Genomic DNA, 27214 nt, shown 5'->3' with positions numbered 1-27214 from the left:
AAAGTCACTTGGGGGGCTGAATGGACGAGGGACTGGATTGGGAAGAACTGAGGCAGCTGACCCTGCCTCCCTCCCTTCAACAGTTATTACAATAGTCCAGGTAGGAGGAGCCGAGGGTCTGCACGGTGTTGGGGGGGAGCAGAGTTAGAGGAGAGGAGGGGGTCCCGGAGAGATGCTACGAGGGTGAAAGGCCTTAGTGCCATATTGGATCTGGGATGTAAGAGAGTGGGGGGTACGGCAAGGGGGCTCAGTGGATAGAATGCTGGCCCCGGAGTCAGGAGGACCTGAGTTCAAATTTGAGCTCAGACATTTACCTAGACAAGTCTTAACCCCAACTGTGCTAAGTACTCTAGAGCTGTTACCTCATTTGATCCCATCAATATTCCTGGGAGAAGGGGGGCTGTCATGACACCATCTTATAGATGAGAAAACTAAGGCAAGCTGAGACAAATCTGTGCTCAGATTCAGCCTCAGACACTTACAAGATGGGTTGACTTGCCCTGCATCACATAGCTAGTAAGTATTTACGGTCCAATTTGAACTCAGGGCTTCCTGATTCCAGGTCCAATGCACTATCCTTGACAGTTCCAGAAGCCACTCATTGCCCTTGAACATCAAGAGAAGAGAGGGATCTGAGTGACCACTTAATTCAAGTCCTCCCATTTTATTGAGGGGGTAACCGAGTCAGGCCCTAGGAAAGACATAGGCTTGTCCAAGGTCACACAACAAGCCCTGGCAGAGGTGGGATACCCTCCATATTCAAGGCTCTTTCCATACCCCCCATCCCCAAGATCCACCCTCTTCCTCATTCTCTTCCTATTCCCCATCTTTGCCCCATAGATCAGCCTCTTTCCCTCCCTTCCGTGGCACCCTTCTCTAGGATCGGTTTCCAAGGGCAGAAGAGGTCAGCAGTCCGAAGCAAAGTGCTGGGTCATAAAGGACGCTCATGGGGCTTTCCAGACTCCTCAGATCTTTTTTAATTATTCATTTTTAAAATGAAAGCTGTGCATGTTGTCTCTCCCATTAGACTATCAGCTATCTGAGGGATCCCCAGCTCTTATCACACTGCTTGGCACACAGTAGGTGCTTCATAAAGGTTGATTGATTGGTTGAAATAAAGCTTACTATATCCCAGAGACTATGCTAAGCATTCTACAAATATTCTCATTTGATCCTCACATTGTAAGTAGGTGCCATTATTATCCTCATTTAACAGTTGAGGAAAATGAGGCAAACAGTGGTTGGGTCACAGAGCTAAAATGTGTCTGAGACTGGAATTGAACTCTGGTCTTCCTGACCCTCGGTCCTGCATTCTAACCTCTGAACTACCTCAGTTAAACCCATCCGTGTTCCTCCTGACGCTATGGACCACTAGTCCCCAGTAGCGGCTCTGGCTCCCTGGGTCCTTAACATGAACTTATGAAATTTGTGACCAGTCAATCTGTGGTCATCCCCACCTCATACCTTAGAGCTCAACTCGCCCACTCTGCCTCCGGGTGGCCATGCATATTGGCCCTTTGGGGTGGTTATAAGTGAATTTCCACCCAAGCACCTGCACCACGTTCTACCTCGATACCCACACACCCTTACCTCTGGACCATCTCCTGGGGACTGTGTCCTGGGGTGTGGACCTGGGAGGAAGAACATTCCCCCATCCCCTTTTTTCATTTTTGATGGGATAGTACAGATCACAAGGTGCCAAACATGAGTGTCACATTACCCCCCTCGTTCTTCCCAACTTCATTATTACCGTGGAGGGAACACTGTTCCCCCAGGACTTCAAGTTCATCCCCAAGAGTCATCCTGGACTCCCCCCCCAGCCCCGCCAGTGATTACTATGGCGCCAAAGCCTGTTGATTTCACCTCGGGCATCCCTGGCCCGTTTCGCCTCTGCCGCATCCGTTCACCCCTTCTCTCCTCTGACACGGCCCACCCTGGTGCAGACCCTCATCACCTCTTGTCTGGAATATGATGATCGGGGCTGGTCTGCCTGCCTCAGTCTCTCCCACTTCAGTCATCCTCCACTAAAGTTATTTTTCTAAAAGCCTGCTCAGCACAATTCAGTGGCTCCTTATTAACCCCTTAAGACCAAATATTTTTTAATTCTTTATATCATTTTTATCTCTTCCATTTCTCATCATCCTTTCTCAATGTCTATTTTTCCGTAAGTTTTATAGGGTATATACTTATTAGTTCATTTGTATATAGAGAGAAAACTTCTAAATAATAAATAGACACCTAGACAGAGTGTGTGTGTGTGTCTGTGTGTGTGTCTGTGTGTGTACACAAGAGTTCTCTACTGATAAAGAATTGCCCTCCCCTGTCAGAGGCTGAAGGTTCCAGGATCCAGTGAGGTAATGGGTGAGCCAGTAAGGGGTGAGGGGAGAATAAAGGGAGTTGTGGTTTACATTGGACCAGTCTATTGGCTGTTTATAAGAGGGCAGATTATGCCAATTGTAGAGTGGCAGAACCCCTAAGGGAAGCCTGAGATACTGAAGAAAGAGGCAGTCCATGCCAGCATGGAAATAAATTGGTTTTACCAGGGGTTGCTTACTCGTGAATCTGGCCTTTGGTGGCAAGAGGACAGCATAGATTGCCACACCAACCTCAGGTCAGAACAAAGAAGGCAAGATGCCAGGGATAGCCCAGGGCCACACACTGGTTTTCCCAGGGAAGAGAGCTGCTGTTTGCTGTTTACATTAATCATGGTAATTGCGGTCATATTCCCACACCCCTGCTCCCAGAATGTACACCATCTCATGTGATCTGCACACATTCTTTCCCAAGCATTTTATGCAAGCTTCCCTGAGCAGTGCAGGAACAATTCCATTTTGGAGGTAGTGGAATAGTTTCATTGTAGGGAAACAACATAACAAACAAGAGAATTACCACTATTTTGTTAGCATTTTGTTCTATCCAACCCCAAGGAAGGCAAAGAAAGAGTCAATATGGAGGAGCTAGCACCGGCCCTAGAGTCCTGAGGACCGGAGTTCAAATCCGGCATCAGACGTTCAGTAATTACCTAACTGTGCGACTTTGTTCAGGTCACTTAACCCCATTGCCTTAAATTTTAAAAAATTAGGAAAAAAATCATCAGGCACATACTTAAGTGACCCTATTGTCTTGTAAAAATTAAATTAAATTTTAAAAAAGAGTCAATTTAATGATTAGTGGGAAATTCTTTTTTTTATCTCTGCCCCTTAACATTTTATTTTTTTCCAGTTATATACAATAGTAATATGTACCCATCGTTTTTTGCAAAGCTCCGAATTCTACAATTTTTTCCCCACCCTCCCTTCCCTCCCCCGCAGAAGGCTGTCTGATGGTCTCTACATTTTTTTCATGCCATACATTGATGTAAATTGAATGTTTTATAAGAGTAAACATAAGAATAAACATAAACTTCCTCCCTCCCCAATACTATGAGAAACCTCAAGAAGAGGAGGGAGAGAGAGAGAGAGAGAGAGAGAGAGAGAGAGAGAGAGAGAGAGAGAGAGAGAGAGAGAGAGAGAGATTGTACTTGAGTCTGTGTTCAGGTTCCAATGGCTCTGCCTCTGAGGTGAGTTCCTTTCTTTACCATAAGTCCACCAGAGAAGTTGCTTCAGTATTTTTCCCGCAGTTGCTATTACTGGCTGTACCTCCACTCGATTCCTCCGCACTCTCATTTATTCTATTCTCTCTCTTCTTCATCCTGGCCCTGTCCAAAAGTGTGTTGCATCTGAGCACCCCCTCATTTGATTTTCCCTCTCTTCTATCATTTATTCCCCCTTCCCTCCCCCCATTCCCCCTTATCCCATCCATTCTTCTCATTTTTCTCTAGGGTAGATTTCCTCACCCTATTAACTGTGCGTGTCATTTCCTCTCTGAGCCATCTCTGAGGAGAAGGAAGGCTCACTCATCCCCCCTTGCCTCCCCCCTCTCCACTCCATTGAAAAAGCTTTTTCTTGACTCTTATGTGAAATTTCTTAGCTTCTTCTTCCTCTCCTTTCCCGTCCTCCCAGTACTTCCCTTTATCACCCGTTGGATCCATCTTTTTACTATATCATACCACTCTATTCCACTCCTTCCTATATCCTGTCTATCTAGGCTCCTTCTAACAGCTCCTGTAAATGAGAACATTCATATGAGTTATCATCTTCTTCCCATGCAGGAATACAGACAATTCAACATCATTAAATTCCTCATAGTTAGTCCCTCTCTTCCACCCCCTCTGTGGCTCACCAGAGTCCTCTACTTGGAGATCAAACTTTCTGGTCAGCTCTGGTCGTCTCGTTAGGAAAGTTTGAAAATCCCCTGTTTCATTGAAAGTCCATCTTTTCCCCTGAAAGAAGATGTTCAGTCTTGCTGAGTAGAGTGGGAAATTTCTAAACTTATTACAAGCTGGCTGAATTTCTGAACTACTATTATATTCATTTGAAATGTCTGATCTTGTTGCTTTCTCAAAATTTTTCTACTCCAGTTACTTCTAATTTCCTTCAGATGATCAGATGCCATTAAGGACCTAATCCTATGTATTAAAAATAGGCAACCATACTCTTTTATGCTTCCTTAGGTTCAGTGGTTTCACAAATGAATTTGCTTTCAAGAAGCTGGCAGCATTTCAAATGTAATAGAAGAGCTGGAAAGGGATGTGTAGATACACTAAGTGATTCACTTCCAATTATATTCAGAGATCGGTGTATTGTCAAATGGGTCGTCTATAGTAAGCCATGTTGGGTGTTAACCATATTCAAATGGAATAATTTCACACAAATGTCTTCTGCTCCTAAAAGTCTTTGAAAACAACTTTAGGGTAACCCTTGAATAGTCTGCTTCATTTCACAGGATTTAATCCTAGATTAAATAACAAACCCCACTCAAATAGAAGAGATTTCTAACTTTGGCCTCACAAAGTAACAGGTTCAAATCTTTGGTCAATTATTCCATGACATTCTGAAAGAATGAGGGACTTCAGGGACTGTTTCAGGGACTTAATTTTATACATGACTATGTTGGTTCTTGTCCTTTGTTATCAAAGAAGACCAAAAAGACATCACTATGATAGAGGCGAGTTGTAGTGTATCCACTTGGCTGATCAGATCAATAGGAGGTCACCTCCATGTGAACACCTGGGGTGGGTTTCTTAAACTTGGATATCTCATGTTTCTTTCAGTTACTTCCATTGCCTTGCTCATAAAGAACAGCCCCCTCACTGATGAGGGCAAGCCATGCTGGGTGGTCCTGTACCAATGTCTCCCATGCTGCACAATCAATACCAAAATTCTTAAGAAAGACTCTGGGAGTGACCTTGTATAACTTTTTTTTCTGACTGCCCTGTGTGAATTCTCCATAGAATAGTCTTTTTGGCAAGCATACACTTGGCATTCTAATGTGCCCAGCCCATTGTAGTTGCTCCCTCTGTAATGATGTTGGAATGCTTGGCAGTTTGTTGATAGATTGTCTAGGTTTCACAGGTATACAGCAATGAAGTCAGCACAATAGCTCTGTAGACTTTCAATTTGGTATTTAGTCTAATACCTCTTTTCTCCCATATTTTGCTTCAGAGTCTCCCAAATATTGATGGAATTTCTTGCTTCTCTAAATTGTTTATGAAATGACTTTTTAGGGGGTTTTTGTAAGGCAATAGGGTTGTGACTCACCCAAGAACACACAGTTGGCAAGTACCTGTGTCTGAGGTCACATTTGAACTCAAGTCCTCCTGACTCCAGGGCTGATGCTCTATTCACTACCATCTAGCTGCCTCTATAATATGGGGGCCTATAATATGACTTAAAATCTAGTTTAAGTATCCATTTGGAGTTTATTTTGGTATATGGTGTGAAATGTTGGTATTTACCTAACTTCTGCCAGGCTACTGTGCCTCCTTTTCTTGGTGATAGAGTTTGGGGATTTATCAAACTCCAAGCTATTGTGGTTTGCTTCTGTATGTCGTGGACCTAATCTGTTCCACTGATTGATGCCTCTGTTTCTTAATTAACATCAAATCATTTTTAACAATGAATGTTATGTAGTCCAAACTTTCCCCACCTTTTTCATGATTGCTCTTGAGATTCTTGACCTTTTTTCTCTATATGTGTAAGGGACTGTTGTGTAAACTTTCATCACCAGGCCACAGTGTTATTTACTGATTGATTGTAGAGTGCCACTGGAGTGGGAATGGACCAGGGACTGGGGAGGATATTTTTTTTTAGGTTTTTGCAAGGCAATGGGGTTAAGTGGCTTGCCCAAAGCCACACAGCTAGGTAATTATTAAGTGTCTGTGGTCACATTTGAACTCAGGTACTCCTGACTCCAGGGCCGGTAGTCTATCCACTGTGCCACCTAGCCAACCCTGGGGATATTTAAGCACTAGTATTTGGTATAATAAACAGAGTACTAGGAGTACTTGGAGAATTTTTCACCCTTGTCTCCCGCCCCTTCAACATTTGCCCAGGCAAATAAGGATAAGCTAGCTGGCAGGAACCTAAGACAACCTGAGCAGCTCGTCTAACAGGAACATAACATATATGAATTTTGTTATTTTTTCTTTATGAAATATCTTTTAGGGTGTGTAACTGGTATAGTATATTAACTTAGGTAGCATTGTCATTTTAATTATATTGGCTTGATCTACCCATAAGCAATGAATGTTTTCTTGCTTATTTAGGGTCTGTCTTTATTTCTGCAAAAGTGTTAGATTTATATAGACCCAGATTGACTCTTGGAAGATATAGTTCCAAGAATTTTATAATTTCTATAGTCATTTTGAATTGAATAAAGGAATGTTGGGAGGTAGAGTCAAGATGGTGGAGCAGCAAGAAGTATAATCCTAGTTCCCCATTCTGATGAGGAAATCCAAGAAAGTCACAATGAACAGTTTTTCTAGCTCAGGGCAGTTGAGGGCACTGTGGAGGGGATCTGGCCAGGAACCCAGCACACGGGGACTGAAAGGAAGTTGAGCAGCAGAGAATGAAGCACCAAATGGCAGCAATGGAGCAGGAAGAGCTGCCCGAACAAGTACAAGGTTCAGGAATGGACCCTGCCCGGCAGCTCTGTCCCCTACTAGCCAGTAGACAGACTGAGGGCTGATGGAGAGAAACAGTTGCTTGTGGATCCATGGACCCATTGAACAAGAAAACAAATAATAGTCATGGGGTTCTAACCCCAGGAACAGTGTGGACTTAGTTTCCACCTTCATTCAGTCAGTCAATAAAAATTGATTAAGGGCCTACTGATGCCCATGGTTCTCTGCATCACTACTACATGCTGGCCCTATACTAAGCACTGAGGATACAGAGGAATAACCAGGGATGAGCCCTAGACAAAAGGGGAGCTAGCTGTTGGGTCCCTGTAAATGTTCAGAGCTTCAACACAAGCTAGAGATGACTGAAGCCATGAGCAGTCTGCTGAAACACCCAAACAAAGACGAGCAGATGGATCCAGGAGAGCAGACTCTGGCCTAGATCACATCTCTTAGGGACCACTGGAAGCATGCTCTTCCCCAGTCACAGTTGGGAAAGCAGCAACAGGATGAAAAAGGGCAGATGGTCAGGCCAGACATTTCCCCTGGAAACGCAGAGGATCTAACATGATATAAAATCCAAATGGAAGAAGTCAGCTGAAAAAAATGGGCAAGCAAAAAGAATCCTGCCCTATGAAGCTAGTAGGGTGCCAGGGAAGCCAAAGACCCAGAAAAAAGAAGAGACTGACGCAAAAACATCTCCAAGCAAAGTCGCAAAGGAAAGCAGAACTATTGTACAACTCAACCAGAATTCCTTGAAGAGATGAAGCTAGAGCAAAAAAAAGGAGCTAAAAACCATGTAGAAAAAGAAATGAGAGTGGTAGACAAAAACAGGGCAGGGAGAACTATGGGAGAGAGATATGAGAAGAGAATTAACAGCTTGGAATAAGAGGTACAAAACCTCACCCAAGACAATAACTTTTTGAAAATTAGAATCAATGGGTTAGCTATGTGACTCAGGGGACAGACTACTGACTTTGAATTCAAATCTGGCCTCAGATACTCACTGTATGATCATGGGAAAGTCACGACCCAAATTGCCTCCAGGAAAGAAAAAGAAGAAAATTAGAATTGATAAAAAGAAGCTCAAAAGAAGAAGAAGAGAAGGAGGGGGAGGAGGAGGAGGAGGAGGAGGAGGAGGAGGAGGAGTGAAGTATCACACAGCAAAAACAACTAGCCAAGAAAAATAGATTGAGGAGAGATAGCTGAGACTCAATAAAGTACCTGAAGGTGACCAAAAGAAGAAAAAAAGAGCCTAGACATCATGTTTCAAGAAACCATAAATTAAAACTACGACCAGAGGGCATGTAGGATTTGAAAGGATCCACTGGTCATCTCCTGAAACCCTAAATGAAACTCAGAGGAATATTATAGCCCCAAACCTAGAATTCTCAGTTCAAAGTAAATTGACTGCAAGTAGTTAGTAAGCAAGAATTCAAGTAACAAGGAGCCAGTCAGGAGCACAGAAGATTTAGCAGCCACCACAATACAAGAACTGGGAATGTGATATTTGGAAGGGAAGGAGCTAGGATTACAACCAAAACTAACATATCCAGCAAGACTGAATATCATCTGTTAGAGGCAAACTGCCTTCAATCCACTTACAACAGATCCTGCAGGGAAGAAATGATTTTAAATAAAAGACTCCTAATGAGTTTCTGATAAAGAGATGAATAGGATGGTGGGAAATGAACAGTTAGCAATCATAACTGGGAATGGGAATGGGAAGAGCACATTCACACACCAGAGGAGGACAGAAGAATGGATTAGAGACCGGAATCCAACTGTTTCCAAGAAACACACTCAAAACAAAAATATGCAGAGTCAGAATAAGGGGTTGAGTGTTCTTCTTGTCCAGTCATTCAGTTATGTCTGACTCTTTGTGTCCCCACGGACAATAGACATGCTAGCCGTCCTCCGCTTCCTCCCAAAGGCTGTCCAAGTTTATGTTCACTGTTTCTATGACACGATCTATCCATTCCAAGCTCTTCCTTCCCCTTTTCTTTTTTCCTTCAGTTTTCCCCAACTTCAGAGTGTTTTCCAATGAGTCTCCTCTTCTCATTATGGAGCCAAAGTACTGAAGCTTCAGTTTCAGTATGTGACCTTCCAATGAATAGGCTGAATTAGTTTCTTTAAGTATTAACTGTCTGGGAAGCTACAGTCAGAATGGAGGGGAGAGAGCTTTCCAGTTATTGGAGACTGGAGAAAATACCCAGACCTGCGAGAATGACAAGACCAGTGCCACTGGATCAAGGAATCTATGCTTGGGGGTAAGGTATAAGAAGACTGGAAAGACGATGTGTGGGACTGAGTCCTCAGGCTTTCCCTCTTCCATGTTGTTTGTCGGAATAGAGGCCCTGAATGCATTTTGGCTTTTTGGTGGAAAGAAAGGATTTCCAAACCAGCTGGAGGTGGGAGGAGAGGTGTAACACTCCTGTGGACAGTCCCTGAGGCCTGGGTGCCCCACAAACAGTCCTTGTATGAATCAGTCTCATGATGCAACATGCCTCCCCAGCCCCAGTTCTGACAGTGATGGCCAATGCAGAATGCCCCCCCCTTACTGGGATGCTCTGCAAATAGGTGACAGTGCCCACCCAAACACCCACTAAGGCTCAGCCCTTTAGGCTGTTGCCAGCACCCAGGTCCCGGGGCCCCCTTGGACCCCCAGGTTCAGACTGACACATGTGCTATGTATAAGCACCTTCTCTTCCCACTCCTGATGCTGCTGTTAGAGAAGTGCAAATAGGTCACCACCTCAGTCAGCTTTGAGGTGGACATTAGCAAGAGGAAGAGCAGAAGGCCTTCTTCAGTGATGACCCAAAATTGGAGTCTGGGTTCTAAGAACCTACCTGTTGGACCTGGAGAAGGTGAATGAATTCTGGAGGACTTTTATAAGCATCACATCATCTGCCTCAAGACTAAGATGCACAGTGATGATTATGGTGATGATGTCTCTGTCTTTCGGTCTCAAATTAGACCATGACTTCAAAGAGGTGATGCCATGACATGCAAATGAATTGGATTTGATGGTGGTGGAGGCGGCTGTGCTAAGTCCCCAGCCTCCTTTCTTTTCTGGAACCATCTGGGTCCAGTGACCAGATATGATCAGGACTAAAGGAGATGACCTGGGGGGCAAGGTCATGAGAGTTAAGTGACTTGCCTCAGGTCACACTGTAAGTGTCAAGTGACTGAGACCAGATTTGCACTCAGGTCCTTCTGACTCCAGGGCTGGTGCTCTGCCCACTGCATCACCTAGCTGTCCCTGCACAGTTGACAACCTGCTCAGGAATGACCTTGGAGGTCCCTTCTTCCCCAACCAACCCTCCCTGTAGAGCTCCCCCAGTTTCATGACAGAAGTCTCTCAGCACCCCAGCAAGATGACATTGCCATGATAAAGGTCAACTCACAAGTTGTTTCAGGTGGAGCCTCATACCAGTCAGTTACCATGGTAACCTCCAAGGGTGGTCACCAGCAATCTCCCAGGGAGCTGTCCTCACCTCTCTCCTGGAACAAAAGGAGGACCTACCCAAGCATCCTACCACCATGATGGGTTTCCTGGGTCTTCCAGCACCCCATGCACCCCTAGCCCACAGAGAATGAGAAGAAATTCATTACAATCCAGGTTGTATGCCCAAAGGTATATCCTGCAGTCCATGTTTGATGCCAACAAGTTGGACTCTGCTCCCAAAGCCAAGAAGATCAAGTCTCATCACGGGCCCACCCAAAGATTCTGGTCCAACTTGATTGCCACCTCTGTGCTACAGCAGCAGGGGGCTGAGGAGGTGGCCCTAGGGACAAATCATGATGACTATCAATCTGGATAATCTGCAGTCTGTGTCCTCAGACAATGTGGCCATGGTTACGCAGCAGGCAATGATGGCAGCACATGAAGATTCATTAGATGGTGAGGATAAAATGGAGGAAGAGTAGGAGGAAGAGGAAGCTGGAGGAGGAGACCAATGAGCTATAGTGAATGTCTTGGGCTTGGAACCCAGTGGCTCTTTGGAGTGGCCTAGGGGTCTTGTTGTCGCTGATTCCCACTCTGGGGCAAAGGGCCTGGGGAGGGAGGAACAGGGTGGGCAGCCCCGTGTAGGAGGTGTGGTCCACACCTCCCAGAACCAGCAGCCTGAGGAATTGCAGACAAATTCCCCTTTCCCTGCCCAGCCGGCAGGCTTAAAAAATACCCCAGTTGCCCTTCCTCAGAATTGTAGAAGATTCCACTTGGAAAGTACCAGTCAAACAAGCAAAGTGAGTGGACTTGAATAGACTCCCTCCACCTCCCCCCTCAGCCACCAAAAACATGCATCCCCAGAGGAGAAGCTGAGGCTCTCGGAAGTCAAGTTCTCCTCACCTCCCCATTCTCACCTCCATGTGTCACACCTCCCTCCCAGTCTCCAGCATGGCCCTTCTCCTCTCTGTTCCCCCCATGGCTGTGAATGGCAGAATTGAGCAGAAGTGGTGTTTTCCATGATTTAATTTAATGCACTTGTACTCATATTTATAAATTATGCATTAGAGCATCTTTAGAAGCAGGATGTGCCTGGTTGAGTTGTTGCTCAGCCAGAGGGGAACTTTGGGCTTTTAGTTCTGCCACACGTAGACTTGGAGGGAGACAGGTTGTAGGACAGTGGGTCACTTTCCTAAGACCACCCTGAAATGAATATATTCCTCCCCAAAAGAGTTGATAATGAATGCATTTTAATAGAATTTTTGAAAAACAAATAACCTTACTTATAATCTGGATGATCCAAACAATCTTCTTTTTACTCCCATTTGATGTCATAGGTAGAGAAAGTCTAGTGTTTGGGGAGTGAGATTTTTGCAATGTGCAGTTGGATAAAATACATTCCTTTTTCTGGTTCATGTTCTTTGTTACCCACACACACACACACACACACACACACACACACACACACAAAACTCCCACCAACATGACACTCCAACCCTTCTCTCACATACACCCATAGCCCCAGCCCTGCTCCTCCTCCCACTCCTTGCTCATGTTATGCAACCGTCTCCTGATGTAGTCACTATTCTGTTGGACATGAAGATGGAGTTTTCAGTAAATTCTAATACCTATTTTTTTAAAAAATTGACCGATTTGACCCTGGGTCTCTCAAAAGTCTTTTCTAATACCAAAATTTGAAATTTCAATTTGTGCCGATTTGTGCCTATCAGCTTTCCTTATAGTATAACTCTTACAATCATATATTGCTACTGGAGAAAACACAGCTTTAACAATCAGGACCTTTGTCAATGAGGAAATGTCTCTATATTTTAGTTGGCTACCCAGATTTACCATTTGGATTAATCCACCTTGCCATAAAAGTTAAATAAATAAGGTGACAATAAGTAGACTTGTCATACTCCATTTCCAATCTTTTTTCAGGTTTTTTTTGCAAGGCCATGGGGTTAAGTGGCTTGCCCAAGGTCACACAGCTAGTCAATTATTAGGCGTCTGAGGCCGGATTTGAACCCAGGACCTCCTGACTCCAGGGCAGGTACTCTATCCACTGTGCCACCTAGCCCCCTCTCCATTTCCACTCTTAATCAATCAGTTGTTCCACAGGTGAGTCTAACCTGAATACAGGTTTCTTAAAAGACAAGTAAAATGATCTGGTACTCACACCTCTCTGAGAACTTAACACATTTTGTTGGGATCCACACAGTCCAAGACTTTAGCAATGAAGCTGTTGTTTTTCTAGAACTCCGCTGCTTTCTCCATGATCCAGCTAATGCTAGCAATTTGATCTCTAGTTCCTCTGCCTCTATGAAAACCAATATATTCTGGCAATTCTCCGTTCATACATGGAACCCCATTAGATCACTGACTTGTTGCAGTGGAGGGGCTTGTGTTGCTCAGTGAAACTATGAGCTATACCAGGCAGGGTTACCTAAGACAAACAGATCATAGTGGAAAGTTCTGACACTGGAGAAAGAAGTGGCAAACTATTGCAGTATCTTTGCCAAGAAAACCCCATGGATTATACTAAAATGATAAAAGAGATGACATCAGAAGATAAACCCCTCAGGTCTGAAGGTGTTAAGCGACTAGGGAAGGGGACAACTTACAAGTAGCTCCAGTACTAATGGAGCAGCTGGGCCAAAGCCAAAAGGAAGTTTAGCTGTGAAGGCATCTGGTGACAAAGAAAACCCCAATGATGTAAATGTCAATGCTGCATTGGCACCTGGAATGTAAGATCTTTGAACCAGTGAACTTAAGTGGACAGAAATAGGTGAGTTGAATTCAAGTGATCACTACATATACCACTATGGGCAAGAATCCCTTAGAAGAAATGGAGCAGCCCTCGTGGTCAATAAAAGGATGATGCAAGTAGTACTGGGGAAATAATCTCAAAAATGAGGGAAGGAGCTGGAGCAGATCCCTAACCCTAAACGTACTTAAATTGAAGCTACAAAAGACAGAGGTAGCAATCATAATCTCAAAACAGAATAAGGGAAGCTATATTTCTCTTAAAGATCTCATAGACAGTGAATTAATGTTAATACTTAACACATAGGCACCAAAATGGCATAGCATCTAAATTCTTTTTTTTTTTTTGGTTTTTGCAAGGCAATGGGGTTAAATGACTTACCCAAGGTCACACAGCTAGGTAATTATGAAGTGTCTGAGGCCGGATTTGAACTCAGGTCCTTCTGACTCCGGGGCTGGTGCTCTATCCACTGCGCCACCTAGCTGCCCCCAGCATTTAAATTCTTAAGGAAATATTAAATGAGTAACGGAGAAATAGACTACAAAACTGTAATAGTTGGGGGCCTCAATTTACCACTCTCAGACCTAAATAAATATATCAACAACAACAAGAAATGAAGGACCAAATGGAATCATAGAAAAGTTAGATATGACAGACTTTTGGAGAATATTGAAAAGGAATATTAGGACACAAACCCCTCACAAACATGTAAAAAAATGAATCTTTTCCTCATAATACTGCAATAAAAATTTTATTCAATTAAGAGCCTTTGAATAAAAGATCAAAACAATTAGAGGGGGGCTGCTAGGTGGCACAGTGGATAGAGTACCGGCCCCGAAGTCAGGAGTACCTGAGTTCAAATCCGACCTCAGACACTTAATAATTATCTAGCTGTGTGTCCCTGGGCAAGCCACTTAACCCCATTTTCCCTGCAAAAAAAAACTAAAAAAAACAAAACAAAACAATTACAAGGGGCAGCTAAGTGGTGCTATAGTGGGTAGAGCCCTGGCACTGGAGTCAGGAGGAGCTGAGTTCAAATCCGACCTCAGACATTTCATAATGACCTAGCTGTGTGGCCTTGGGCAAGCCACTTAACCTCAATGCTTTGCAAAAAAAAAGAAAGAAAACATACACAATGACTGTAACAACATCAATGTAAAGAACAAACACACATACAATTAAAAGGAATTGTAAAATTATTTTAAAAAACTTAATTAGAAGCTAAGTAACTTTTTTTACCTTTATTGAAATTGTATTTTTTTTCTAATCACATGCAAAGGTAGTTTTCAACATTTATCCATTTGCTATGAGTTCCACATTTTTCTACCACTTCCCTCTCCTTTCTCCTCCCCATGGTAAACAAACTGGAAAAAGTTGTACACATTAGTCATGTTGTGAAACAGGAGTTAGAATTAAGGGGGGAGGGGAATGAGAAAGAAAGGAAAAATATAATAGCTTTTATAAAAGTGAACATAGTATGCTTTGCTCTGAATATGATTGTTCTTTAGAGACACATGCAGACTCACATGAGCTGACCCATATTGTGCACATTAACCAAAACACTGGAAGATGATCAACTGTTATGGATGCAGCTCCTCTCAATAGCTCAGTGAGTAAGGACAATCCCCAGAGATCTGTTAAGGAAAATGCAGTCCAATCCAACTAAATAATTTAATCCTAAAGAATTGGTGGATTCTCCCTCATCCCTGTCTCTTTGCATTATTGCCTTTATATTCTAGATCTTGCCTCTTGGCAAAAGGGTTCTCTTTCTCTTCAAACATGAATTCTCTGATGCGGAAGTTCTGTCAATCAAAGGAAAGTTTTCCCACATTCATTTCAATAAAAGGTTTCTTACCATTATCTAATCAACAATTATAGAAGTAAGCTCTGACTACTAAAGCGTTTCACACACTCATTATCCTTGGAAATGATCTATTCTGAAAGGATTGACTCTATACCAAAGCTTCTGTCATTCTTATTGTGTGGCATGTACCCCACCCAATAACTTTTGGAGATCTCTCAGGGTATGAAAAGTTTTTATCTGATTCCCATGGGAAGCAGGCATCAACTCCACCATGGAGGGAGGCAATGGGTACAAGCAACAGAAGCAGTATCTGTGATTCCTAACATGCCCCCCTCCCCCATTGACCCATCCTTATTAGCTAAGAATGTGGTCTCCACAATCTGAGCACATAAGCTAATTTTTAAAGAAAAGCAAATAATTCAAACAAAAACATGCTTTTCCTCCTGCTCTGAGGAATGTATGAGCATCTGGACTGAATAGATAGGAAGCAAAGTCAGTTTGTTCTTTACATTCCGGTCATTGTAACTTCCAGGAGTTGTTTGTCAGGGAGGAGGGGTGGAAGAGATATAACCCACAGCTCAGCTCACTCTAATCTATAGTATTCTCTTGAAGACATACCAGACTCTATCCCATTCATTATCCCATTCATGACTTTCACTTTATTGGAAAATGTCCTGTGGTGATTCTTGTCTGTAATCTTTCTCTTCATGATTCTGCCAACTATTTCAGCTGGTATCACATTCTCAGATTTCTGTCAACTTTAAGGCACAAAGACAAACCCTTCTGAGTTTTCCTCAGGAAGATCCTTCCAGAAATATTTTAGTATTGAACTTAACTTCTGGTCTGGGTTCTAAATTGAAAGAAATAATATTCCATGTAAACATTCCATGATACCAGTAACGTAAGGAGTCCTGTCTCCTGGGTCTTCTTTCAAGAAATAAGATTATAATACTGTATGTAGCAGTGCCCCCACGTGTAGATTGGAGCATTGTGTGGCTCAAAGCGAGGCAGAATGGGCATTCCTAATCTTTTCTCCCCCCCCCCCAATTGCTGCCAGGAAGATAAGCAGAGGTTTCAAACCAAAGTTAGACCACTCTGATCTCCACCAAAAGGAGGGGTAGCAGGTACTGAACTAGAATTAGGTCTGTCTGCTCCCTTAAATTTTGCTAGTCTAAGGGATGTAGTTTTCCAATTAAACTTCGGATTGCTATTTATTAATGGGGGAGGAAGACCCAAACTACATGTCCAAGGTGTGATTCCTTCCCATTCCACAATGAACATATAGAGCAATTAGCAAAGAAACCAATTTAAGTTGGCAGCAAAACAGAAATCAGAGAAGGAAGATAGGCAAGGGAAATTATATACTGGACAATACAAAGTAAAAGAGTTTTCCCATTGGGAGCAAGGTAACTTAGCTTCACTCAGGTAAAAGTAACTGAGAGAAAAAAAATATCTCTGAAGTCTTCCATGTAGCAAGCAAGGGGATAGGAACATTTTCTTTTTTTCCTCCTTCAGCTGTTGGCATCTTCTGCCTCCATGATGGAAGCCAGAAGAACCCACTGTAGCTACAGAACCTGAAGGACTCAAGAGACTAGAGGAGACTTGAGGAAAGTACAAGGAAAGAAGAGCCCAAAGCTCTCTCTTCTGTCTCAGAAAGAGAATCCCATATCCACAGGCATTGGGAACTGGGTTCCACATAGAAATAGAACAAATTATAGTAAAGCCTCATGTTTGCAGAAGACTTGAGTTGCAAAATGAACTTGATTAAGATAACAATGCATCTGTACTTCACTATGACTGTTCTCAGTAATCCTATGTATTTTACTTGGTGCATTTAAAAATACAGGTCTATAGGCTTTACCATAGGGTCAAAAGTGTCCATTTTACACAAAGATGAAGATCCCCTGCCTTAAAGGATTACGTAAATGCCCACTATTCAGACCAAAGTCACGTACACCATAATTTAAAATCTTTTATATGGACAAAAGAAGTAGGTCAGTTATTGCCTGTCACAGACAAGGAAATGGGGTCAGACTGAATCTGGGACTCTTCTAAGGCACTCTGCTAACACACACACAAAGAGTTTTGAAAATCTCTCCTGCTTGCAAACTTTCATCATGTTCTAACTCATCAAAGACTGACCTCTGAAAAACTTCTTCCTACAGTTTCCTTCTGAAGTTCAACCATTACATTCTTTTAATGCTCTAGCATGGGGCTAGAAATGAACCCTTCAGATCAGATGACAATCTACTCCAAAGATTTGGGGATTTGTCTTTTAAAAGCCCAAAAGAAAATTTAAAAAGGATTCATATTTGTTTTAGTTAAGACTGAAATCAGGATAAACTACAATTATACCTGGATTCATATACAGAGCCTGTTTTAGCGTTTTGAGTTCCACTTTTTCCGAGCATTTATTTCTGAGGTTCATTATTTCCCAGACAATTCACTGCTAGAGATTTTGCAAAAGTAGCAGGCCGCTGTTAGGTTTAATTTTACTTCAATTATCACATCTGAGCACAACTAAATTTAGTTCAAATATGGATTTCATAATTCTAAAAGGAATACATAATTTAATTTAGCTTATGCATGAAGTTTTATTCTCCAGGACCTTATGCAAACCCATGGATGGATGTTATCCTTAAAGATATTGACCCCAATCCAAGGTTTTGGGAGCATATTTATGTAGAAGAGTCAATGACAAAAATTGTTGTCAACCAACCAATCAGGTTACACAATGGTACATAAAGTGTTACTAATTTAACTTATAATTTCTCTAATCTCTTCACAAGTTAGAAGGAAGACATTAAACTTAGACCTATTATAAAATTCTCATGAGTCTACCTGCAAAGACAAACCCGGGGACTACTATATGAATACAACCATAAAATACACATACAAATGAAGTCAGATCTAAACAATTGGTAAAATATTAATTGCTCATGGATAAGCCAAGACTATATAATAAAAATGACAATTCTACCTAAATTTATCTATTTATTCAGTGCCACACCAATCAAGCTATCAAAAATGTTTTAAAGAGCTAAGCAAAAAAATAACAAAGTTCATCTGAAAGAACAAGAATATCAAGGGAATCAAAGGCAAAAAATGTGGAAAAAAGGTCACTTAGCTGTTCCAGATCTCAAAGTGTATTATAAAGCAATTATTATCAAAACAATCTGGTATTGGCTAAGAAATAGATCAGTGGAATAGATTACATAGAAATTACATTATAGTAAGGACCATTGTAATCTAGTATAAGATAAACCGAAAGATCCAGGCTTTGAGAACAAAAGCTGATGGACAAAAACTTTTGAGAAAACTGGAAAATAGCATGGTCTAAAAACCAGGTATACCAACATCTTGCACTGTATACCAAGATAAGGTCAAAATGAGTTTATGATTTATACATGAAGGGTGATGACATAAACAAATTAGAAGAGAATCGAACAGTGTGTCAGATTTCTGGATAAGGGAAAATGGGAACAAAGATGATAATGAGAGCATTATGAAATATAATTTTCTTTAAATAAAATTAAAAAGTTTTGCACAAACAAAACTAGTGAAACCAAAATTATAAGGAAAACAAAACTAGGGGAGTAATTTTGTAACAGATATCTCTAATAAAGGCCTCATTTTTTCTTATTGATATGTTTATTTTTCCAGTAACATATTATCAAAGTTTTTCAACATTCATGCACATTTATAAGCTACATAATTTTCTTCCACACTCCGTTCCCATCCTCCTCCTCCTCCCCTCAGTGGTAGACAGTTGAGTAAACATTAAAATGCACATTTCTGTTAGGACTAAGGGAAAAGAAATAAAACTATGGGATAGGAAAGAAAAACATAAGAGAAATGTTTGAAAAGTAGATGTAGCATTCATTCAGATTCTGTAGGGGCTTTTTTTTTGTTTTGTTTTCTTTGTCTGGATGTAGATAACATTGTCTGAGTTCTCTGAACTGCGGAGAGGAGCCCATCACTCGGGGAATGGCCCGACAGGCCCGAGGATCGGCCAAGACGCGGGTTCAGAAACCTTGGGTTCGGGGAGGACTCGGGGCCAGAATGATGCCCGGGTGAGGTGGGGCCGGGCCGGTGCCAAGGGGCAGCGCGGAGCGCGCCCCCCCCCCCGTCTCAAGCTCGCCCTTCCGCGCCCTCCCTGCGAGCTCGGGGCGCCGGGGCAGTGGGGCCACAGGGGCCCCCGCGACGCCCCGCTTCCGGCTCCCCGGCCCCACCCGGCAGCTCCGGGTCCCGGGGGGCTGCGCCCCGAGGCGGCTCCCATGGGGTGCAGGGCGGGATCCGAACTCGCAGCCGCCTCGCTGGGGCCGCTGCCGCGCGGCCCCGGCCTCCGAGCCCGCTCCGGACCTCTGCGGGAGGAAGGAGCCCCCGGGCCGGACTCCATTTCCCGACAAGCCACGCGGCACGTCCCCGGCGGACTCCGTTTCCCAGAAGGCCACGCGACGCCTGGGGGGGTGGGCGGGGCAGAGGGAAGTCACTTCCGGCGCGGCTCGCCCCGGTCACACCGCTCCTCCCGGGACCCCCACCGGCCGAAACTTTGGCCCTGGCTGAGGAGTCGGGGCCCGAAGGGAGTCGCGCCTGCGCAGTTCCACACTCGCGCCGCCCCCTCCACGAGCGGACCCTCTCATAGGCCAGCCCCGGGGGGAGGGGCGCAGAGGCAACCAATCCGCGCAGGGCGCATGTCCCGCCTCAGGCCGTCGGAGGCGAGCCTCCGCTCCGGACGCCGGGAGTGAAGGAGGGGGATGAGCGGGCCCGGGGGGGCCGCGGCGCCCGGACGGGTGAGCGCGGGCCGGGTCACGTGGGGCCAGGCGGGGGCGGGGCGGCGGGCCCCGGGGCATGCCGGGAGGGGCGGGGCGGCGGGCCCTGGGGCATGCCGGGAGAGCCCAGATTCCCACCACGCCCTCCTCGGGCCCATTTCACAGAGGAGGAAACTGAGGCAGCCGGGGTCCCCCACCCCCACCCCCAGGCAGCGCTGTGTCTCTGGCGTCTAGGGCCCCGTGACCTTCCGGGACGTGGCCGTGGACTTCACCTGGGAGGAGTGGGGGCGCCTGGCCGCCCCCCAGAAGGAGCTGTACCGGGAGGTGATGCTGGACAACTACCGCCACCTGGTCTGCCTGGGTAAGCGGGCAGTGCCCGGGAAGGGCCCGGGCTCAGGGGAGAGCCTCACCCGCGCGCCTGGCACCTCACCTGCGTGCCTGGCACCTCACCTGTGCACCCGGCCCCCTACTGGCCAGGCTCGCCCCTGGCACCTCACCTGCACACCTGGCGCCTCACCAGTGCGCCTGGCACCTCACCTGTGCACCTGGCGCCTCACCTGTGCACCCGGCCCCCTACTGGCCAGGCTCGCCCCTGGCACCTCACCTGCACATCTGGCGCCTCACCTGTGCGCCTGGCGCCTCACCTGTGCACCCGGCCCCCTACTGGCCAGGCTCGCCCCTGGCACCTCACCTGCGCACCTAGCGCCTCACCTGCGCACCTAGCGCCTCACCCGCACATCTGGCGCCTCACCCACGCGCCTAGCGCCTCACCTGCGCGCCTAGCGCCTCACCTGTGCGCCTGGCACCTCACCTGTGCACTCGGCCCCCTACTGGCCAGGCTCGCCCCTGGCACCTCACCTGCGCATCTGGCGCCTCACCCGCGCGCCTGGCGCCTCACCTGCGCACCTAGCACCTCACCTGCGCACCTAGCGCCTCACCTGTGCGCCTGGCACCTCACCTGTGCACCCGGCCCCCTACTGGCCAGGCTCGCCCCTGGCACCTCACCTGCACACTGGGTGCCTCGCTGCCCCTCCTGAGGTTGCACTTGCCCTCTCTATTCTCCTGACATCTCAGGGAAGGCCAGAGTCCCATCCTAGCGAGGGGCACATCAGCCCATCTTTCTGCGCCCACAGTCCCATCAGAGAGCATCGCCCACAGGGAGTCAGGGTTTCTCATGTTCTTGTTTCTGATGAGCAGGACTGGCCGCACCCCAGCTGGGTGTCCGTGGCCCGCTGGACCAAGGGGACGCACCTCGGGGGCCAGAGAGAGAAGACTCGGGAAGTGGACGTGGAGGTGAGTGGACAAATGGGGGAGGCGAGGCCCTGGGCAACGTCTCTGGTCTTGGGGGAGCGCTGGTGGGACGTCGGCCTCGGAAGACAGGCTGAGGCTGTAGCCCGGAGGCTGACCTTCACCTCCACAAGTCGGGACCCCACCTCTCTCTGCTCCTCTTCCCTTGGGCCCCTAGTGGAGAATGTGTACCAGAAGAGGGGAGACAGAGCTCCACACATACTTATGGTGGATCCACCATGAGTCCAGCACTGGTCTAGGGACCAAAATGACTGCCCTGCCCTCCTGATCCCAAGGAGGGAGTGGGACCTGGCACTTATCCAGAGAAGTGCCTGATACGGATGCCAGACAGCCTCAGGTTGGGGGGAGGAGGGTGGTAAGGAGAGAGACATCCATTGGCTGCAGCCCCAAGATGGGGAAGGAGAGGGGAGTGCTCCCCCTTGCCCTCAGAACACCAAGTCTAACCTTTCATCATCCGCTTGGGCCCCTCCATTAGTCAGTCCACATCTCACCGGGACCCTGGGCAGAACTGAACCTCAACCCTACCTGAGGCCTGGTGTGGTGGAACAACCTTCCCCTCAGAGATCAGTTTGGAGTCGGGGGCCATCCATATCTGCCCTCCCATCTTTAGGCCCCAGTTCTCCTGACTTCCTCCCTGGCCTTTTCCTTCCCACAGTCCTTCCATTTTCTTGTAGTCACAGAATTTTCCAAGAAAATTAAGTCTAAGCTCAGCAGCCTATAGATCCCAGGTGGGTTTTTTTTGGAAATCCAAATAAAATTTGCCCTTCTCTAGTCCTTGGTTCTGTTGCCCTTTTCCACAGTCTTCTAGATGTTACTACCATGCTCTAGGTCAGCTGATGAGGTCACCAAGGGTAGCTGAAGTGCTTCCTGACTCCCAATCCCTTCCTTGTCTTGGGATTCCATTACCCAGCAGTCATTTTTGTGTTCTCCTGTCAGCCTTTGTGTTCTCCTGTCAGCCTTTGGACCTTTCTTTCTAAAAACAGAAGGGGGAGTGGCTAGGTGGCACAGTGGATAGAGCACCAGCCCAGGAATCAGGAGGACCTGAGTTCAAATCCGAACTCAGGCATTTGATAATTACCTAGCTGTGTGACCTTGGGCAAGTCACTTAACCCCGTTGCCTTAAATAAATTAAAAAATTTTTTTTAAAAAACCAGAAGGAACATTACACTTGAGGTGCTCTACCCTGTTCACATGAAATCCTTATCCTCTCCCTTCTCTGACCCCCTTCTTTCCCTCAAGCAAATCCTTTGGTTGGGCTTAGCTTGACACTTTCCTCATAAGACCATGCTGGGTTCCCAGGATTCAATCTTCAGGATGGGCCTTTCTGCAGACATCCCATCATTCCCTCTTGTTGGAATTGTTTCCCTTTGTGGCCTCAGAATTTGATTCTTTAAACAGAAAGTTTGGTACGTTTTTTGTATTTCCTGCACAGCTGCTTCTGCTCTTACACTCCAGATGGAACCCTCCTTTGTGACCAAGGAAACCAGCCCAAGATACGTTATATTAACTGCACCTGGCAGTGTCTACAGTAATTGGGCCTCGCTGTCTTCTCTGCTCTATTGTGAGGAAGAAAATAGATTGAATGATTGTTCTTTAGGTTCTTGCATTTTCAGTTCCTAGAACTTGGAGCCATCTTTTCATTTGCATAATTAGAGTCACTGGGCTGATTATTCTCTTGTTCTACTTGTTTCAGTCACCTCAATGCATGAAGCTCTTTGAGGCTTCTCTACTTCCTTTCCTCATTTCTGACCGTAGCACTTTTACAATTATTTGCCCTGATTTTTTTCAGCCCTTCCCTAATGGATGAGCAGGCCCCCACTTGTTTCCAGTCCTGCAGAGATTGTGGTAGGGAATGTTTTGATCTCTGTAGACCTTTGTTTCCAGGTGACTTGTTCAAAGGGCATGACCAAGGAGATTGGTCTTTCAATAGCTATGATCTGAACCAGGAAGAGTGAAAACAGAAAGAAACTTATAGATTGGTTTTCCTAATGAATATGGATGTAAAAATTTTAAATAAAAATTAGCAAAGCAATTACACAAGTTATCACTATATAATACACTATGATCAAGTAGATTTATCCCAGGAATGCAGGGTTGGTTTAGTATTAGGAAAACTATCAGCATAATTGGCCATATCAACAGCAAACCTAACAGAAATCATATGATATCTCGATAGATGCTGAAAAAACTTTTGACAAAATATAGCACCCATTCATTGGCAGTGCATCCCTTCATGTTCCTATCTTCCTACAAACCTTCCAACAGTAACCAGTATGATCAATTTGTAGAAGGGGAGGTAAAAACTCAGAACTGATTAATTTTCATTTCTCTTATTGGGGATTTGAAGCCTCCAGTCAGGTGCAGTTTATAATTCTTTGGAAGATTCTTCATTCTTTTTGGCCACGTGCCTTGTGAGGGAAGGGCTGGGGGAGCTTTTTTTTGTTTTCCCCACTTCTTTCCTTAACTTTAGCTCCTCTGATTTTGCTCATGCAAACCCTTGAGTATTGGAAGTAATCAGAGTTATCTCTTTTTCTCTTCTCTGACCTCAGAATTTCATTGTTAAGAGTTTCCATCCTTCTAGGAGAGTTTCCATCCTTCTAGGATGACTTCTCCTGCAGAAGATTGTTTTTTATGTTATCTATAAATGAAAGAAATCTGCTGGAGTGAGAGAAAAATCAATCACTTCATGAATCCTGCAGGATATGGGTGCCTTACCTTATAGAGTCTTTAGAAACTCCCCTCCCACTTGGATTTTCATAGACTTTCGGAATTTGAGTTAGTCTAAGAGGTCTGCCCATCCCATGACATGTCCCTAATATGATTCCCCACACACATGATGCATGTTATGTTGAGCCCCAATCATCATGGGGGGGGTAGAATAATATTAAATTACCTAATTTTGCAAAGGCAACGGGAACCTCCACCCTGTGAAGACCAGCAACATCCTTTCTCCTCACACTTATATGCTTCCTCTGACCCCTTTGAGCTGCTTTCCTCCAAAATTTCCTCCATATCATCCTGAGCCTGCCTTCCTCTCCTCAATTGCAAATTCTAGAATTCTAGGATTCCTTTCAGAACCCAGTGATTCAAAGTCAAAGATTCCATGGATGAAAAATCTTTCTGCTTCCTCTCCACTTCCTCTTCCCCATTCACTTCTAAAGAAAGGAAGACCTGAAATTGAGTGCTGCCTCATCACTCCCTAGCTATTACTTACTTAATAGCTCTCAGCCTCAGTTTCCTTATCTACAAGATGGTTATAATAATGACACCTCTCTCAAAGGGTTATCAATTGAGATATGAACACTATATACATAAAGCATCTTGTAAACCTTAAGGCATTGTATAAAGGTTGGCCATTGTTATTACTGATGATCACTATGACCATCTACCCTCCTTTCCCTGTCTTACTCCCTCTTCCCTTCCCTGCCATGTGCCTTTTAAAGCTTTTAGTCTAATCTGCCTTCCATCTCTGCCCTCAGAAGATAACAGCATCCTGGGCACCTTCTCATGCCCTTCAGGACTGGTGCCTAGAAAGGGAATAGACTGCTTCTGACCCACTGCCATCCCTCCACAGCCTCTGGTCCTTCCAGATTCACTCTATCCAAATGTATTATTGTATTCAACTTCTGATGGCAAGTTAACCCTCACCCCCACCCCATTCACTCTCTTTTTGCTGGAGTTCAGTAGTTGGCTCATAGAATTCCTCTCTAGTTCAGCTCCTGCTCTTAGAGTCAGTCAGGGATTTCAGAACACATGTTGACATCTACACACATACCAGAGTTCTCAGTTCTAATGACCTACTACTTCCTTCTACTGCAGCGAGTTGACCTTGTGACCTTACCCAGACCCTTCCTTCTCCTTTTTACACTATGACATTCCTTTTACTCTTTCTCTTTCCCTACTTTAAAAATCCTTAGAACTGGGGCGGCTAGGTGGCGTAGTGGATAAAGCACCGGCCCTGGAGTCAGGAGTACCTGGGTTCAAATCTGGTCTCAGACACTTAATAATTACCTAGCTGTGTGGCCTTGGGCAGGCCACTTAACCCCATTTGCCTTGCAAAAACCTAAAAATAAAAAATCCTTAGAACCACAACCAATCTATCCTTAGACCTTTCTTTGTATTTGAAGGACATTTGTTCTCCCTTAATTAGAATATTAGTACTATAGTATCATACAATACCTTTCAACTTCTCAAAGAAATTTCACTTCCAGAGAAGGGAAGGGAATAAGCCTTTCTGTTGTGTCTACTCATGCCAGACACTATGCTATGCAACTTTACAAACATTTTCTCATTTGAGCTTCAACAAAACCTTTGTGTTTGTCTTTCAGAGTTCCTACTCAGCTCTGGGCCCTGCATCAGAAATGCTTGTAAGTCCTTTATTCCATGAAAGGCCTATTATTTTTTCTATAGGATTCCCCTCAGCTTTGCAGGATAAATTATTCTTGGTTGTGAGCCTATCTCTTGATTTTGGAATATTGTATTTCATGCTCTCCTTTTGTCTATACTAGATGCTCCCAAGTCTTAAGTGACCCTGGCTGTGGACTCTTGGAACTTTTTTCTGTAAGCTTGCTTATATAGGATCTTTTGCTTGTGAATCTTTCAGGCTACAATAGGTGATTTCTTTCCATTAACACTTTGCCCTCATCTAAATCTAATAGATCTAGGCACTTTTATTTTATGATTTCTTGAAATATAGTCCTTTTTGATTGATCATGATTTCATGGATTCTGATGCTTCTTCAATTATCTTTCTGACCTGTTCCTAAGGTCAGTTGTTTTGGAATTCATATCCTATATTTTCTTTTTTCTTTTTTGTAACCTCTTGATTTTATTCTATTTCTTACTATATTGTAGAGCTTTTGGCTTCTGGTAGGTCTGTTCTTTTTAGATTGGCTCAGATTGATCACTTTCTCTCCTGAGATAATTAATCTCTTCTTTCCTGAAGAGATTTAATTTAATCTTCACCTTTTTGCTTCATTTTCCTAATATTCTTTTTATTAGGGGGTCATTGAACATGTGCATGCCTGTGTGTGTGTGTGTGTGTGTGTGTGTGTGTGTTTTTAATACTTTTAACCACTGTTTCAAAATACTTAAGTTTCCTTTGTAATCCTATGTATTTAAAAATGCTATTTTGAGAAAGGATCCCTATGTTTCACTAGATTACCAAAGGGGCCCATGACACCCAGAAGTGAAGACATCTTGATGTAATCCTTGTAGAAAATTCATTTTTTAAAAAAAAAAAAAATTTTCTGGCTGGACTTGTTATGAAGATACATTTACAATAATTTTTGAAAATGGTTGGGTTTTTCTTTGATTTTCTTACTTTTCTAGGTTTAATTCCTGAATTGGGGCTTTGTGCTATGACCAGGAACCATAGAAAGCAGATCTTCCAGGAGTAAGGGGTTGGAGGTGATAATTTCTCTGTACTCTGCTCTTTAATTTAGAAAGAATGTTGCTCAATTGGAGAGGTTTCAAAGGAATTCAACCAGGTTAGTGAAGTGCTTTGAGCTAAAGAAAGTAGGAACATTTAATGCTACAGAAGAACAGACTTGGGAAACCAAGATGGTGGATGTTCCATTATGGAAGAGCTATTACAGGAGAAGAAGGGGTATATTTTCTGAGTTTGGCCCCAGAGGGCAAAATGGGACCAGTGACTGGAAGCTGTAAGCATGTGAGAAGTTACCTGGGAAAGGAATCAAAGACAGAAGTCATAGCCCTTGTTCTCAAGGAGTTTCCATTTGAGGCTTAGTAGCTGCTTGTTTGGTGAATTGTAGGAAGAATCATCCTTTATGGCCAAGAGTTGGACTTGGTGATTTCTGAGATTCCTCTCAACTTAATAATTCTCTATTTCCATTTCTGGGACCTCTGGGAGTTCAGAGAAGAGCTCAGTCTTTCTAGTCATCAGTTATAACTTGATAGAAGCTATTTATCTTTGTAGACTCCGTTTCTTCATCTCTGAAAGGAGATGAGTTCCAAAGTCTGTTAAATAACCCATTTGATTTAGTTCTTCTTGTCATATGACCCACTGCCATCCTTCCACAGCCTCTGGTCCTTCCAGATTCACTCTATCCAAATGTATTATTGTATTCAACTTCTGATGGCAAGTTACCCCCATA

At 44.4% G+C, this 27214-nt stretch overlaps 2 protein-coding genes and 1 pseudogene across 3 annotated transcripts in view; 2 read left to right on the top strand and 1 right to left on the bottom strand.

Moving 5' to 3' along the window:
• The window catches only part of LOC141497078 (homeobox protein PKNOX2-like), a 20938-nt pseudogene extending 9975 nt beyond the window's left edge, over positions 1 to 10963 (top strand).
• LOC141497082 (uncharacterized) overlaps positions 1 to 27214 on the bottom strand; it is an 857774-nt gene that overhangs the window by 788441 nt on the left and 42119 nt on the right. The gene's annotated exons all lie outside the window — the stretch shown is intronic.
• The window catches only part of LOC141497124 (uncharacterized), a 32984-nt gene continuing 25495 nt past the window's right edge, over positions 19726 to 27214 (top strand). Inside the window, exons 1-4 of one of the 2 annotated variants that reach the window (XM_074199736.1) lie at positions 19726 to 19812; positions 20026 to 20152; positions 20989 to 21084; positions 25428 to 25466. In XM_074199736.1, coding sequence (XP_074055837.1) covers positions 19777 to 19812; positions 20026 to 20152; positions 20989 to 21084; positions 25428 to 25466 — 298 coding nt within the window. In that variant the 5' untranslated portion in view covers positions 19726 to 19776. The remainder of the gene's footprint in view (positions 19813 to 20025; positions 20153 to 20988; positions 21085 to 25427; positions 25467 to 27214) is intronic. The other variant, XM_074199737.1, reaches the window with a different exon arrangement.

Source organism: Macrotis lagotis, chromosome X (genome assembly GCF_037893015.1).
Source record: "Macrotis lagotis isolate mMagLag1 chromosome X, bilby.v1.9.chrom.fasta, whole genome shotgun sequence".
In the NCBI taxonomy this organism is placed as follows: Eukaryota; Metazoa; Chordata; class Mammalia; order Peramelemorphia; family Peramelidae; genus Macrotis; species Macrotis lagotis.
Note: the sequence above shows the minus strand (reverse complement) of the source record. Positions and strands in the feature narration are given on the sequence as shown.